Source organism: Staurois parvus, unplaced genomic scaffold (genome assembly GCF_062004578.1).
Source record: "Staurois parvus isolate SC_StPar_1 unplaced genomic scaffold, SC_StPar_1.0 ptg000004l, whole genome shotgun sequence".
NCBI classification, from domain to species: domain Eukaryota; kingdom Metazoa; phylum Chordata; class Amphibia; order Anura; family Ranidae; genus Staurois; species Staurois parvus.
In genome coordinates this window covers 3,874,482-3,892,509 of record NW_028317800.1, presented here as the reverse complement: position 1 = coordinate 3,892,509, position 18,028 = coordinate 3,874,482, and the positions used below count along the sequence as shown (strand labels likewise).

At 38.3% G+C, this 18,028-nt stretch overlaps 1 protein-coding gene across 6 annotated transcripts in view; it reads right to left on the bottom strand.

Annotated features, from left to right (window-relative positions):
• SNCAIP (synuclein alpha interacting protein) overlaps positions 1–18,028 on the bottom strand; it is a 349,013-nt gene that overhangs the window by 14,185 nt on the left and 316,800 nt on the right. For 4 of the 6 annotated variants that reach the window (XM_089674440.1, XM_089674517.1, XM_089674596.1 and 1 more), the window contains 2 exons: positions 15,851–16,916; positions 10,546–10,616 (listed from right to left, as the gene is read on the bottom strand). In XM_089674440.1, the coding sequence (XP_089530566.1) occupies positions 10,546–10,616; positions 15,851–16,916 (1,137 nt within the window). Of the gene's footprint in view, positions 1–10,545; positions 10,617–14,489; positions 14,555–15,850; positions 16,917–18,028 lie in introns of all 6 variants that reach the window. The other 2 variants (XM_089674735.1, XM_089674749.1) reach the window with 2 other exon arrangements.

The following is an 18,028-nucleotide window of genomic DNA, read 5'->3' as shown; positions in this document are numbered from 1 at the left end:
ATCTAGTGGCCAAATGTAGTATTTTCCATTTAAAATCAATGAAAAACATTCAGCCAACACAGGAAATAGCTTGATAGTGTTTGTTTTTGCCTGTTCCACACAGAATGAATGTACATGCACATTCACTGGGTGAATTACTAAGCAATTTATTTTATAACAACACCCCTTTATGTAAACCTTCTTGCAAGATATTTTGCACATACAGGACATTATCTCTAAGCATTTGCTTGTGTCTGTGGTTGCCTACAATAATATTATTATCCACTGGGCAATATCCAACAGAATACTGCCATATACTATTTTATACAGCCTGGCTTGAGAAACTGAAAGCTAAAGGTGTTGCTGTTCTCAATGTTTAATCAATGTTTATGCCTGGATGCTTTTTCTATAACCTGCAATCTATTACATATGTTGAATTGGGGATAATCTTCTTTGTTGATATAAGCTGTCAATACACAATCTGCACAGCATGACTGTAATAACGTTTATGATTATACTGGATACAATATATCTAATGCCTATCCAGCTGGCTTCATCAACAACAGTTTTTGTTATTCATATGCGCCTAGATTCTTTCTGCCTTCTAAGTCTACCTGAATCACATGAATGCGATTTCAAGACTGGTATACTATATGGACTGTTATACTATATCGATTGCCTAGAAAATGACGTGAATTATGTTTAATAATTGGAAGTTTACAAACACTTTTTAATGTTATTGGTATTACAAAAATATTTTTATTTTGGTATATTAATCAAATTGCAATTATCGTTCTTCAACTATCAAACTCCTGAAATTTCTCCCTTATTATCAATTTTGATTTACACATTTATACAGTTGGGAGTCAGGCAGGGTTCACACATGTGCGGTGCGGTGCATGCGAATTCTGTGTGGTGCGATTTGAGCCATACTTTTTGTATGGTCCCTTTTTTTGGTCCGCACTAGAATCGGATCGCATGGGTATTCACACCCATGGAATCTGATTCTGCACATTGCACCGCAATTTGTGGACCGGTTTCGAGGTGTTGTTATCTTAACATACACACCTGCAGTGGTTCCCATGAATGGGGTGCAATTCTGATGCGGTGCAGAATTCGCACAGAAAACGCTGCGAATTCTGCACCACATCAGTGTGAACCCAGGCTTAATCTGAAGAAAGATTTCAAGGATTAAAATTAAAAATGTATACACCATTTAGTGGTCAAAGCTGTAGTGAATATGCACCAATTTGCTCCCTTTTTACTGTGCACTCTGCCCCCATTGTACTGGTGACCAGGACTTTTTTTCAGCAGGACTGTGGGGAACGCAGTTCTGGCACCTCCAGCACTAAATGTATGTGATGGCAAGAGGTGCTGGGGTGTGTTGGAAGGTCTATTGATGCTGACTGCTGGGGATCTTATGTCACTGGAGAGGATCTATTTTTATATGGTGGTCTATTGTTACCGGGGTGGTCTATTGTTGCTGGTGGGGGATGTATTGTTTCTGGAAGGGATCTACTGTTGAGGGAGGGGTCTATTGTTGCTGGCTACTGGAGAGTCTATTGATGCTGGCTGTTGGGAGATCTGTTGTTGCTGCTGGGGGTATATTGCTACTGGGGTGGTCTATTGTTGCAGATGGGGTATATATTGTTTCTAGAAGGGATCTACTGTTGAGGGAGGGTTCTAATGTTGCTGGCTGCTGGAGAGTCTATTGATGATTGCTGCTGGGAGATCTGTTGTTGCTGCTGGGGGTCTATTGTTGCTGGGGTTGTATTTTGTAATGGGGGTCCATTGTTGCTGGGGGGACCTATTTTATTGCTTTTCTTGTTGTCATTAACACATTCCATACAAATTACTTACCACCACAAAATAACGAGTGGTACTGGGAGGTGGGTAGGGGTGGATCCAAGGGACTGTGCTTGAAGATGGGTAGGGGGACGGAGGCAAGAAGTGATTCCAAAAGGGGGAGTTCCTGCACCCATTCTCTGAGGAGGAAAAAAACCCTGCTGGTGACTATGGTTACCAAGAAAAAAGGTGAGAGGAAATCCAAATTTTCAGAGTTGTCCCCATAAAAAGAGTTAATCTTCTGAAGAGGAAACCTGTTTTGGGGCCAACTATCAAAAAGGGGAATTTAACCCTGAGAGATTTCCTCTAGCTTCCTTATGTGTCTTTGCAACAGGAAGTGAAGTGAAATTTCCACAGATGTACACAGACAGCAAAACATAAACTAACAGGTGTTAAATCCCCTCTCTACTTTATCCTAAAAAAACAAAACTTAGGTTATAAGGACCTGGAAAGGTGAAGGGGGGACTTCAATATCTGACACTTCCAGAAGTGTGCCAAATGTTGAAGATCTTTCAGCAAGCTTAGATCCTTAACACAGCAGAGTTTGGTGATACAGGTAAAGGATCAGGTTATTATAAGCCCTAGAGTGTGTAATGGTATGAGCGTAGAAGGATATTTGGGTAAAGACTGATGTTTTATGTTCTGTAAAACACCATAAAAAATAAACATTAATTCATATGCCGTATTGTTGTAAGGAATGCCCAGAAAATGTACTTCAGAATTAGCAGAAAAAGCAGCATTATAGCACAGCTTTCATACATGGACAATGTAATTTTGGGGTATGCAAATTCATTTTGAAATAATGGGGTCGGTGCTGAGGATCTGCAAACCCTTTTACAGCTGACAAATGTGAGAGCCGCCAGCAAATGTGCTGACTCTGCAGTAAACATCTGCAGGAACATTTTGGCCTATTCACATACTCATACAGCTGCTCTGAGCTTCACTGTCTAGATGACCTTTGCTATTTTCTTAATGATGTCAGTTTTTTTTAAATAAATTAAATTATATCTAAAGATTTGAGAGATAAAACTATTTATATGGTTATCATTATTTTGCAATAATAAATATTAACCTTAATGCTTCTCTCTAATAATCATAAGGCATGCTTGTAAAAATTCCTGTTTTTCAAGGATTCGGAAAATGACAAGGTCTGTCTATTCGTTTGTTGGCAGGACACAGAAATGCTTGGGAAGAATCAAGCAGAATGCATGTGCAGATGTCTGTTTAGGTTTTTCTCATTAAGGATGATGGATCATGCATTGAACGTACACCAAGCACATTAAACTGTCACATCCACATGTTTTCATCCTTTCCCATGTTTTCAGAAGGTCTGCAGATGTTTCTGCCAGAGAGTAAGTTTTAGGCTGTGTTTGGAGACATCCGAGTGACAAAGAGATATGAATGGATAGATGTGAATTAAAGGATGGATTTATAATGGAGTAAAAAAGATAGGTAGGGTTTGTTAAAGAATTTTAGCTCTACAAAGGCAGAACAATTCTAGAGGTTTCTTAATCATTTCAAGTCCGGATACTTTTACCGCATACCTGTCCAGGCCAATTTTCAGCTTTCAGTGCTATCACATGTTGAATGGCAATTGCGCAGTCATGCAACACTGTACCCATATGAATTTTTTAGCATTTTTTGAGACAGATAAAACTTTATTTTGGTGGTATTTATTCACCACTTTTTGCTATATAAATGAAAAAGTACAAAAATTTTAAAAAAACAGTTTTTCTCATAATATTTTGCAAATAAATAATCTTTCTTCATAAATCTTAGCCAAAATGTATTCAGTTATCTTTTTAGTAAAAAAAAAAAACAAAAAAAAAAACGAAATTCATTTATAACCCAAAATTATAATTTTCTAAAATTTTTTTCATATTTTTATTTTATTTTTTATATTATTACTTATTATGGTTTTTTTTTTTAACATACTGTAACCGTAGCAGTACAGTGTCACCATAGTGGGGGGTAATGAAGATTTTTTTTTTTACACTGATTGCTTTTACACCCATAAAGGCTGTAAAAGCAATCATTTCTCCTTCTCTCTGACTGCATTCTTGCAGCCATTGAGAAATACTGTGAGAGCTGTGATTGGTCACAGCTTGTCACATGGTAAAAGGCTGTTGTGAATAGCCTTGTACCATGTGACCTCTGTGATCATTCACAGATTGCACTAGTAGTAAGCAATGAAGTCAGGAAGTGACATCTTGTTTACTTCTATTCATGTGATCACTGATTAGCCAATCAGTGATCACATGATCGGGACCTCACGCAGAGGTCCCGTACAGCGATCGGTGTTCCGCTGTGTCCTCAGGACACAGTGGGTACCAGATCGTGGTGCAGCGCACTCCCAGGGAGCGCACACAGGCTGTAAATGTGGGGGCCGTTTATGAACGGCAACACACTCCTACACTGCTCCCATCCGGCCGTATATGTACATGGGCCTGATGGGAAGTGGTTAAGCTGGCCATACACTAATTGAAATCGGGTCAAATTTCAATCGGTGTATAGGCCTCCCTGCTCAACAGAAGTCAGTTGTTCAACTGAATTCTGCTGAGGCGACAAGTTCAAAACATTTTTAGCCAGCAAAGCTGTTTGGGGGAATTTGACACATTCAGAAGTGTGCTGGATGTTGAAGAACTTTTTAGCATGGTGGGGTATGTTAACAACTTTTAGCTCTGCAAAGGCAGAACATTTTTAGAGGTTTCTGAAATTGGGTCAAATTTCGATCAGTGCGTGGGCTCACCTGCTCAACAGACTTGTTGTTCAACTGACTTCTGTTAAAGAACCATGTTGAAAATATTTTCATCGATCAGTGTCTGTCAGAATACAATGTCTCAGTATGGGGGCGAGAATCCCTCCATTAACTTAATTTGTGTGGATGGAGGATCCTGTTTGTTTTTTTTCATTCAGCCCAGTGGCTGCAAAAAAAGAAACAATGTAAGATCAGCTTTGGTCTACCTCCTGGCAAATTAGTAGTTTGCAGCCAGAAAATAACTGATAAAGAAGACTGTTCATGGGGATCAGGTGGTTTAGTGTATTACAGTAAGTGGAATTATTTGTTTCCAATCTTAAGGTTAATTTCCAGTAGAATGTAGGCTCCTCACCTATCCCTTTTAGGCTTGGAAGGGCCTGGGAGTACCATATAAATGGAAGTTGACTCCTGGGCTATTTTATTTGGAATTCAATACACGTGTGAGCATCAAGATATTTCTGTAACCAGGGTGCACCAGAGTAAGACAAATGGGAGTAAGTCCTGTTGCACCTGGAAATTAAAAAATTACAAGGAAACAAAACGTATCTTGGTTTTCTTAGAAGAAAAAACAAAGATTGAGCCTTAGGAATACACTTGATATCTATAAATAATTTTCATCTAAGAGACAACAAATACATATTTTCTTATTTAACAAATAACACACACATTAGATAATATTGCCATATCTTCCTAGTCGGTAAATAGTTTGGCTGTCTTTTCTGTGTGGCATTCTTTCCTGTATATAGGCAGGACTTTTGAGGCACCACAAAATTACAATCTTATAAGTATATTAGTAGAAATATATAAAAGACCCACAACGTCTTTTTTATTTTCTTGAGAAACTAGAGCAATGTGATCAAAAAGACCCCACATTTTTAATCTAACTTCCATCACCCACTTTACTAGAAACAGATTAACAAACCATGGGTTATTCCCATCTAACAATTATTTGTTTCACAGCAGTTGTGATGGATTGTGATGGCCAAAGATGGACAAACCATGGGTTATTCCTATATAACAATCATTTGTTCTACAATGGTTGTAATGGATTGTATCGTTCAATGCTTTTCTCGGGGGCCAAAAAAATCCACTTCTTCAAGAGCTAAAGAGGTCAGTTTTGCTCTTAAAAAAGCTAATAACCAAAGTCTTTATTCCTCATGGAGGTACAGGTTGGGGCCCCTACAGTACATCCATCACCCAAACATTACACGCACCACTCATGACGTCATAGACAAAAGTTACTACAAATGTTCACCGACACATCATAGACAAAAGTTACTGCCAAACAAAAATGTTTTCAAGATTGAGAGATATCTGGAGATGTAAAGATTTTGTCATCTATCTCAGAACTGTGTGTCATGCTCTTATACTGCACTGACTTCTGCAGAATGCCAACTAGGGATAGTAGAAACAGTGCAGAGACTCTTTAACTTTTAATCTTCTTGACTGTGAACTGATAGATGACTAACAAACCAAGACCAAGACTAACAAACCAAGGGGTATTCCCATATAACAATCATTTGTTCTACAGAGGTTGAGATTGATCACATACAGTAGCTCATCATGTTTCTCAAATGAGTCAAAATGAGAACCAGAGTGTTGATTCCTCATGGAGGTACAGGTAAGGGACCCTACACAAAAGTTACTACATTGCTTGTCACTGGGGGGCACTCACAGCTTTCAAACCCCAAATGGGAGTTCAGGCTTATAGTTAAATTTTCACAGGGATTACGATTTAGAGCATTAAAGATATTACTTTTCCTTAGTCTATATAGAGTGTCTGGAATGTCATCCACTATGTATCCCATGCTTATAAAATTTTATTGTACTTAAGCGATTGTAACTTTGTGGTGTATCAAAAGTCCTGCCTCTGAAAACATTTTTGTCTATATTGCCATACACTATATTGCCAAAAATATTGGGACGCCTGCCTTTATATGTACAGGAACTTTAATGGCATCCCAGTCTTAGTCCATAGGGATGAAAATTGAGTTGACCCATCCTCTGCAGCTATAACAGCTTCAACTCTTCTGGGAAGGCTATCCACAAGGTTTAGGAGTGTGTCTATGGGAATGTTTGACCATTCTTCCAGAAGTGCATTTGTGAGGTCAGGTACTGATGTCGGACGAGAAGGCCTGGCTCCACTCTAATTCATCCCAAAGGTGTTCTATCGGGTTGAGGTCAGGACTCTGTGCAGGCCAGTCAAGTTCCTCCACCCCAAACTCACTCATCCATGTCTTTATGGACCTTGCCTTGTGCACTGGTGCGCAGTCATGTTGGAACAGGAAGGGGCCATCCCCAAACTGTTCCCTCAAAGTTGGGAGCATGAAATTGTCCATATGTCTTGGTATGCTGATGCCTTAAGAGTTTCCTTCACTGGAACTAAGGGGCCAAACCCAACCCCTGAAAAATAACCCCACACCATAGTCCCCCCTCCACCAAACTTTACACTTGGCACAATTCAGTCAGGCAAGTACCGTTCTCCTGGAAACCGCCAAACCCATTGGATTGCCAGACAGAGAAGCGTGATTCATCACTCCAGAGAGCAAGTCTCCACTGCTCTAGAGTGCAGTGGCGGCGTGCTTTACACCACTGCATCTGACACTTTGTATTGCACTTGGTGATGTAAGGCTTGGATGCAGCTGCTGGGCCACGGAAACGCATTCCATGAAGCTCTGTACGCATTGTTGTTGTGCTAATATGAAAGCCACATGAAGTTTGGAGACCCTTAGCTATTGACTCTGCAGACAGTGGGCAACTTCTACACACTTTGTGCTTCAGCATGTGCTGACTCCGCTCTGTCATTTTATGTGGCCTACCACTTTTTGGCTGGGCTGCTGTTGTTCCCAGTTTCTTCCACTTTGTTATAATACCACTAACAGTTGACTGTGGAATATTTAGTAGCAAAAAAATTTCACAGATGGACTTATTGAACAGGTAGCGACCTATCATGGTACCATGCTTGAATTCACTGAGCTCCTGAGAGAGATCCTTTGTAACACTTTCCAGGCTTATAACATTCAACAATTCTTCTTCTGAGATCATCTCATATTCTTTGGACAATATTGTACTTTAGCAGAGTTCTGGTGTAAAGGACAAGTAACCTAAATTGTCTGTTTTATTCAACAGGTTATATCAATCCCACACCAAACCTGACTTACCCTAACTTGTTGATAGGAATACTTGGACCCAATTACTGTCTTTACATACACATCCTTTAATTTGAAAAATACATAAGAAAATGGCAATGTTGTGTGTGTTGTTTGTTACGTTAGACTATTTAGACTATTTTTATGTATGAAGTCCAAAAATGTATAAATGCTCACAAATGTAGATGTTTGGTCAGTAAATCTTTTTAGCTTATAAAGCCCACATTGACATGTACACTAGAGAAACAAAATGGTTTTAAAGTAATTGTGGATGACTCAACCATAGAACAAGTGTTTCTGCACATAGGTATGCACAACAGATACAGAAGAATAGCTTCTGGTTGGAATAAACCAACCTAGTCAACCTAGTTGTCATTTAATATCAATGGGAAACTTCTGTCAACATCTATTTGTCTATATAATCTTAAACCAAACTCACTAATTCACATTCTATATGGCTCATCAGAAAGCGCATAAAGTAACCTAATCTCAACGTAAACTGGCCCACATCTGTTTTAAAAATGCTTAGAAAGCATGATTGGATGACCTATAGTTGGAGATATTCATGTTCCCTGGCAGCTCTTTCTCCTGATTCATCCATATCATGTCCAAAGCATAACATTCATTCAAAGGGCACACAACAGCAACTGTCATTGTATAGCTACTTATTAAAAATTGTATTAATTGTCTAGGCATGAAACATCCAGTTTCTGCTGAGGCTGTAGACATACATAGCACTTGTTTTATGTAAGAAAAGCATCAAATTAAAATCATCTTGTACAAGGAGGTGTTTGTGGCTAGGACCCACACTACATCTATACTGGTGTTTACTTCAACTATGTGGTGGGTTATCTGTTAGTAATAAGACCAGTGTATTAGATGTCAAAAACACCAACAAATCCAGTGAGGGAAGGAAAACTTTTGTAAACTTTGACTTTTGTGACTAACTGCTGTACATTGTCCTTAAAAGTATTTTTGGAAAAGCAAGAAATAATTTGCTTAGTGTTACTATTTTATAATATGATAACTATAGTAATTGTACTAATATTATCCATATAATCTCAAGGACAGAACCGATAGGGCTGATTTACTACAGGAGTATAGGGTGTTCACTTTACAGTGTCAATTTTCACATAACTTAGTGAATCGGGTGAAGATGTATTGACTTTAATCATCCAATAATGTATGCACAGAACACCTGTTTTTTTTTTCTTGTACACGATTGTGTACTCTTTTTAACATGAACTTTCACCTAGCTTTACCTCATTTACAAACCTAAGTGAAAATTCACTTTGAAAAGTAAACATGCTCTAATTCTTTAGTAGATCTATTCTACCTGAAGCCTCATTGACATGAGTGTAATACAGCGTACTCCCGTGCGAGGGCCATGGTTTCCTGCACAGGTGTTTCATGCATCCCCGCACAGGCAGTCCAGTTCATGTCAATTGGGACGCAGTGGCTGCATGGACACAGCTGCTGCTCCCAATTTGAATGCCTGCAAGGGGATGCATGGAACACCTGTGCATCGCCATTAGGGCAAACATGGCCCTTGCATGGGTGTATGCTGTAGTATGCAAGGCCTTTTCCTTACTTTATTGTCCTGAAGCAGGAGATGATGTATAGTAATGTATGTTTATTTTAGCTAAAAACACATGAAAAAAGGAAAAACATGTTCTGAATATATAAAATAAACAATATATTGCCATACACACCATAGAAAGCCTGGTATATGGTCTAGAATGTATATACTTGCCACCAAGGTTGGGACAATTCGTGTGGTAAATGGCTCCAGAGGAAAAAAGCCTTTGGCAAGAGTCCAAATTGCCTTGCTTTGATGGCTCTGGAGTCTGGCCAGGGAAAGAGTGGGTGGGATCCTTGCACTGCACTGGTCCACAACAACCTTTTAATCCAGGAGTAAGTCACGGGTGGCCTAAATTTGGGATTTGTGCATAGTCTGAAAGTGCTAGCAGACGGGGGAGTATGTGTCGCTGCAAAGCCTGTCTCTGACATTAACAAACAGAGCCCAGAATTGGAGGGACACCTGTATTATCTCTGTACAGTTGTTCAGCAACTACCCCCTGCTTGGGAACAAACCACCTTTGCTGAACAGATAAAAGTAAATGCAACCACCCTAACACTAATAGCCCCAATCTGAGATGCCTGCAGCTGAATGGCACCTAAAATGTCATATTACAAAAGAGTAGTATACAAAAAATAGCAGTTCTTGCCTATCCTACCATAAGAAATACGAATGCTGAGATGTACAAAGTGTCATGAAAGACAAGTCTGGAGCTAAAGCGAAGAATGTAATGAATGTAACACCTTCCTTCCCCAACCTTCAGTAGAATACAAATTCACTACTGACACATTGTAAATGTAAACAGAATTTTACAAGCTCCCGTCCACCATAATCTATCCTGCGCTTGCACTATCCAGGTTTGAGAATTCTGGAGGTGACTTTCCCACACATGACAGGAAATGTAGTTTCCATTCACATCATCTGTTATATGACTCTTGCTGTGCAGAGACCGAGAGTCATGCCAAGATGTAGTATGCCGCAAGATGGATTTATGACATGGTCTTCTCTTTTTATATGAGGCAAAGCAGCATAGCCAAATCTACATTGCTAGGCCTGTCAGCAAGGCAGTCTTAAAGATGTGCACTGCTAATTGCAATGGACAAACTTGCTTTGGCTTTCCTACTTGATTTATATTCCTGCTTGCAGGATGATTTCAAAAGAGCATGCAGATAAATGTGCAAAATAGCATAGAGAAGAGAAAGGAAACTTCTATAATCAACAGCACCCCCACATACCATGCATGATTAGGAAGAAGATCTTCAAGCAATGCACTAGAGGAAAGTTTGGCACAGCAGACACAAGATTCCTAGGGAATTGTAATATAAAAATCAGTACGTGCAGCATGCAGCATGCTTACAATACAATGCATACATAAAGAAAAACATGCTTTCTATGTACTTGGATCACAAATGAAATATGTAAAAGACAGTGCACAGTTTCATTGCATGTACAATACTTACCAACATTTCTAAACTAAAATCTTCACAAAATAGGCCTGGCCCCAAATTAAACTGATGAGATCTCTAATAGCAAACTTCTTTCTAGGAAGGTCATATTCCCTTGCTCATTGTAATCCAAGGAAGCTTGTGTAATGTGTTTGTAAATATTTGAACTAAAAGAAAATTGGTTTTAAACTAGCCTGGCTATGTTTCACTAAGATATTATGTCTAAAGCCAACTTTTTTTACCTACACCTTGGTGCCAGAGTTGGTAAGTGACAAGGTAAAAAAGTTTGTGGTCAGGGCTGCCTTAAACTAAATAATAAATCAAAACTTTTTTGTTGTTTTGAACAGTGAGAATGTGCAAAAACCCATGTCAAGTTTTATTGTCTGTGCCCCCCTGGGGAGAACAACCCTCTCTAATCACCCTGATGACCATTGTTAATAATACAGAAAGTGGTGGGAAGCACAGAACTTTACAGTTATGACAGGGACAGGATGTAAGGGGGGATCTTCCAAAGGGGGCATCTGTTTCAATGACAACTGTCTAATGGGATTTTCCTTTACTTTCAAGAGATATATTCTTATTTCAGTTGTGTCTCTGGGATAGGAAGTGATGGAAACCTGCCTGATGGGACACAGCGGGGTTTTAACCATAACCTTCTCTACCAAAAAAAACCAAGCTTTGGCTTGAAATTTAAAAGTAATGGCAACTAAGGTGGTCACCTTACACCTCAAGCTTTGCATTGCCACATCTTTCATTTCATTGAGAAAGGAATGTGGTTCTTTTCCTCCTTGTTGTGTCTTGAAAGAGTGGTAAAGGGTTCCACACATTGGACACAAGTGAGAGTAAAGCAGAGTAGAAGTATGAACTTATTTATACATTTTAGGACTTTTAAATGATGAATGCAGCATGTAGTGTGTCCAGGAAACTACTATCCTGAAAATGACATGCCTATGCCCTACCGAAAGCAACAAAGAAAAGAAAGTGCATCTGCCTACAGCTGAAAAGGTTGAATAAAATTTGTAAGCTCCAAGGAGCAGGGACCTCCTATCCCTCTTGTATTGAACTGTATTGTTGCTGTATTGTCTCCCGTTATATTGTAAAGTGCTGAGCAAACTGTTGGCGCTATATAAATCCTGTATAATAATAATAATAATAATTTGTGTCTGTAATCTGGGTGCTGTGTGCAGTGTTCTGTGGTTTACGAAATCCAAGGTGCAGTGTTCTGCAGTTTGAGACATGACGGTTGCAGTGTCCTGCAGTGTAACGAATGTATTGTTCTGCAGTTTGAGTTGTGCCGGATGTGATGCTATGCAGCGTGAGGCATGAAGTAGTTTGCATTGCGAAGAGTGTGTAGTCGTTCAATAATAGTGCTGGGTGTTATGTTCTACAATGTGAAGTGTTCTGTTGTCTTGGATATGAGGTGTGCATTGTTCTGCAGTTTGAGGCAGCCTGGGTGCAGGGGCTTTGTAGTGCACTTTGTAAAGCACTTGTGAAAGACTGATATAAGGTGAGGATGCCTTTAAAAGTATTAAATTAATAGTTTTTATTGATCAAATAACTACGTACAACGTGGTTAAACAGAATAAAAACCTAAATCAAATCAATATTTTGTGTGTCCACATTAAAGCATATCTAAGGTCAGAATGTATATTCATATATACAGTACATTTCCACATTGTATTTCAATTATTTCTAGCCTACTCCTATTAATCTGAATAATCTTGAAGTTTGTAAACCTACTTTGTGAAGATCCCCACACATTTACTTCCTTGAATTCTGTGACACGTATTCACTATATACTGTATGGCACTGCTGTGTTACAGAATTCACAGAGCCTGCCTTTTGAACTATAGAGGTGCTGGGAGGAAGAGTTTCAGAGAGTGGAGTCAGATCAGGAATCACCACTTGCAGGCAACAAAGTACCATGGGACATGTAGTCTTTAGAAATTAAAAGTAAACAGCAGAGAAGAATCTAGGAAGTTGTGGAAAGAGATGACCAGCAGATAGGCAGAATGCACAACATGAAAGGAGATTTTAAAAATGTTGTTTTATATTGGATTGTCAAAAATAACTATACTGCTATTATAATGAAGATGTAAAAAAAGATGCTGTCAGCCAGTGCCTCAATATACATTATATATATATATATATATATATATATATATATAATATACACACACAGCCATATAAAAAATGTAAGTACAGCCCATGTAAATTGTTGACATTTTTAACATTTCAACAGGCAAATATTAGTTCTAAAATTACACTAAAATTTTAAACGGTGCATTACTTTCATGATCTAAAAGAAGTAAAATGCAGTTTTATATGTTGAAGCAAAGGTAAGTACACCCTTACATTTACCACCATTTCAAATCCATGAAATAAGAATCTGTTGTTCCACATTAAGTGCCAACAATTACAACATCCTAAGGGACTATGCAGATGAAATCTGTTTTATTTAAATCTTAGACATCCAGGGTCTGGGGTTCTGTTACTGACATGTGTGGTGTCATCATACAAAAGACCAATAGAGCTCTCTAAGTCCCTTCAGAAAGAACGTTGTGGATCCCTATAGGTCTGGCAAGGGAGTTAGAATAGATTTCAAACAACTGCTAATTTGTGACCAGGACAAGCCAACTGTGCAAATTCAACCCCACAGCTGGTTGTTGCTAAAAAAAGAAGTTTTCAAGCACCCCAAAATTTCATTGTGACTGTTCTGGTTACTCTTTAAACAGTTGGATGCATCTACAGAAAGAGATTGCACCAATTCAATCTGCATGAGAGGTGTGCTAAGAAAAAGCCTTTGCTTTCCAAAAAGAACTTTATCATTGAACATATAGACAAGTACCAGGCCTCCTGGAACTAAGTGCTGAAAACTGATCAATCAAAGACAGAGTTGTTATGTTACAGTAACAATAGAAATGTTTGGAAAAAAACAAAGATAGTATTTCAGGAGAACCTGATGACAACTATGAAAATGCTGATAGAAATGCAGTGGTTTAGGGTTGCTTTGCTGCTTCAGGGCCTTAGCAGATTCCAGTCATCAAGTCAACTATACATTCTGAATCTTATCAAAGTGTGATTGATAAGAATATGGGGCCATTTGTTCAAAAGTTGGAGTTGAACTGGAAATTAGTCTTTAGTAATAATTTGAACCACGCTGGAAACTCCACCAAGAAAAGGTTTGAAAAGAAGACATAGAGGGTAATGGACTGCTTTAGGCAAAGCCTTGATTTAAATCCTATTGAAATTTTGCAGGGGGGGGGGGGTGAAATGGGCAGTTCATGTTAGGAAACCAACAAACATCTTGCAACTGAAGGAATTTAGCAGTCAGTGTCAGAGACTAACGGGTAGTTATACAAAATGCCTACAAGAAGTAATTTCAGCTACAGAGGTCAATATCAGCATTTGATACTAAGGAGGTTCTTATTTGAATTCACTTTTTTCACAGAACACCATTACAATTGATATTTTTACTGAATAAGTGATTAAAAAGGCAAATTATTATTCAAGTATACCATCTTTATCCGTAATGTTTGCCTATTGTAAAAGTCAACAATTTCTAAGGGCGTCTTTAATTTGTCACATGACTGTATATAGAGTATATACTATATATATATATATATATATATATATATATATATGTTATACACACAATCTTTGAACTTTACTTAACTTGAACTTACTTACTATAGTCTATAAGTCTATAATAATTCAGTAAATGTTAACCAGACCTTTAAGTTCAGCTAGCACATGTGCAGCACATTGGCAGACATGAAATACGCTGTCTGACAGCTAACTGTAAACAAAAGAGCAGAAGAAATATATTATAACTATGCATGCAGCTGTCAGTTATCCATATGGGATAGTCTAAATAATAATATACCCTCACATGATAACATAAAATGTAGATAATAAATCTGTAAACAAAATATCTAAATAATGTCACTCAAAAAAACCAAATACATAAAATTTCATATTTAAAAAAAATGACAGTGCTTTCCACTCCTTTAGCAGTAAGTACCTGATAAAGGGTTTTAGTAAAAAATTTAAATCCTTTTATATGACATAAAAATACCCGATGGTGTGACTCAGCACTTTTATAAAAAGATGCATTGTGTTTTTTTATCTGTTTACAATGGATTTACCGTTTTTTTAGGTATATATTTTTCATGTAATCTATTTTTAAAAAATAATTTATAAATAATTTATAATTATTATGCCTACAAAAAGTTCAAACAGTAAAATACTGTTTTGTTCTGTAGTGAATGTAATGTGAAAATACAGTTGGTAAAAAAGGAGTAGCTCCTATGGGCACCATGACCTCAAGAACCCTGTGACACTTACATCCTCTGCACTCACTGAAGTTCTGCCCTCGCTGCAGCTGATTTACTAGACTCTCTAGGTTTGAACGGGTAGAGACCATTTACTTAAAGTGAATATTTTCTTAGCTTAGAGATTGGTGAAACTGTATACAGCTTTATTACGCTATCATGTGCAAGAAAAAATGTAAAAAAAATGTTTTTTTAAATGTGACTGAATGACTGAAGTGAACAAAGCTTCACTTTAATCAGTAAGCTAAGTGAACATCTTCTAAGAGAACAGCCTCGACTTTTTAAAGTAATGTACACCCTCACTTCTATCATTTCTTTGAATGTTTTTTCCTTTTGGTCCATAAATAATACCATTGAAGTGTTTTGTCATATCTGTTTGAAAATTTCACAAAAAAATTGTCGGTCCTGCTTGAAATCTGGTGAGCTAATTTCCTGTGCTCTCTGCTTGAGCAGCACAATTATCATTTAAGTTGCTTCCATCTGTCTCCATAGACTACAGAACATCTATGGAGAAGAGAGGAGGGGGAGTTAGCCCGACTTATCTGTCCTATGATGAATGAGAGTTGTCACCCTAGGACATGGAGTGTGTAACTGGCATAATCACCAGGTGGAAATAATGAGAAAAAAGCCACCATATCTAAGGACTGGTAATCAGCAATATATTACTTGAAATAAATAAACCCCAATGACTGAGGTCACAAAATTTAAGTAAATACTGGCTTGTATCTCTTGTTATGGAAGGAACAGTACTTTTCACTTACAGTTTTGTTCTTTCCTTTTCCACCATTTGCAGGTGATGTCTTTGTATCTGTTGACTTTCTGCCTAATGAGGAAAAGGACAGTGATGATGATGATGATGACGACGATGATGAAGGTGCTTTGACATTGTTCACAGATTGAGAGTTATTGTTGTTATTCTGGTTGTTGCTAAAAGTTTCCATAATAGATCGGAAAGCACCAAATGTCCTTTTCTGCTGCTCCCCTATTTCACCATTAGTTGAAGCTTTTGGAGAAGTCTTTCCACCATCTTTATCTTTAGTCTCATTATCTATCTCAGTCTGTTCTATCTGAACAACAGGGTCTTCAAAAGTCACCCTGAGTTTAAGGTTTTGGGAAGTCCTACGTTTAGAGGATGGAGATTTTAAAGCACTTTTTGGACTTGTTGTCTTCTGTGCTGAGGAACCGGTCGAAGATGAAGAAAGTGCAGATTCTGAAGACTGAAGTATGCTCCCTGATTGGTATTGAGGTTCATAGTCTGGATCACTACTTTCTGATGTTGGAGATGGACTATGGCCATCCACAGACTTGGATTTGAGTCCCAAAACAAACCTCCTTCCTGCGGTGTTTGACTGTGTATGTTTTTTAATCATCATCTGAAGAGTTTCAGAATTTTCCACACTTTCTACTATAGGCTGTGGTCTTGGTTTGTCAATTTTCCTAACTGGTGTATTCTTCTGATCCTCTGAGTTATTGGAGTCTGTGTCAGATTCACTGAGAGACCTCTGCATAATCTGCCTTAGGCGAGCCAACTTAAACTCTCTTTTCTCCAGTGGCATTCGTTTCCCACTACGATTTGCCATCCCATCTTGGAATTCCAGTGAGAGCTTTTCAGGACTAGAGACATTGTCTACTAAGTCTTTTCCCAATAGCTGCCTTAGAATCTTATCAGACTCTTCATCAAGGGTTCTACACCTGAGCCTGTTGGGAATCGATGCACCAAGAGACTGATAGCTTTCATAAATACCATTCAATTTGTTTTTCTGTGCCATATCTTCTGATTCCTGGGTCTTCTTCTGAAGGCTGCCAGATGCTGGAGAAGACGGTGAACTGTGAAAAGAAAAAACACCCTGAAGCATGGCTTATTATACAGATGGTTGTGTTTGTCCTCTTGGCCAAATTATCGTGTAAGCATGGTAACTGAAAACAGACTGATAACTACTGAAACAAGTTTCTGTATTGTCATAATAGCATATACTGTACATTCTTTGTGTTGACCAGCACAATTTAATACATGGACAGTTTAATTTTATTCAGTCTAGCTAGCCATAGAGAGGGATTCACTGAAACTGGAGTGTGCAAAAGCTGGTGCAGCTGTGCATGGTAGCCAGTCAGCTTCTAACTTCAGCTTGTTCTATTAACCTTTGACAATTAAACCTGGAATCTGATTGGTTTCTATGCAGAGCTGCACCAGATTTTGCACCCTCTGGTTTTAGTAAATCTGCCTCGTAGTATAATAACTCCTTCATTTTTCCTGGTTGGTCTAACCTTGCTTTTCTACTTTTTCAGAAAACCAGCAGCATTAAAGGAGAAGTAGGGCCTTCTATGAATCACAGGAGTGCACTTTCTTCTCACTCAGCTGGTCCAGGCTCTGGATCGATCCCATATTTAAAGTTGGGATCCCCTCAGATGCCTGGACTGGCTGCTGGTCACTCTCACTCCCTTCACAGCCTGGAGCTCCAGTGAATGCTGTGGGGGCAGAACAGAGAGATGGTAACTGACAGTCACTGGCTCTCGGCTCACTGAAGACTGAGAACTGAGCTACCAAAGATCGTTCAGTTTTCAGTCTTTGAGGCAACAGTTTTCTTTGTTTCCCAAACTTCTCTTGTCTGTGTCTATCCTGTACTAAGCAGTGAATGCTCTGTTTTACCAAGCAAATGCTATTTCATTTGTACAGTATCAGGATTTTGAACTGGGAGAAATCATACACACATAAATAAATGAACCCTTTTTAATATGATGATGTATACTGTATATTGTTTATTTATTACTGTTTTACTACTGATATTTTGTTGGAATTATAGTTTATATACAGCATCATCCTAATCCAGATTTCAGTACAATAAATAGAATATTAGAAACATATTCGCAATGTTCTTTCTCTAGCACCTTGTTGAAAAGTTCATGAATTTGGTTTACATACTGGTAGATGAGTTTTATTC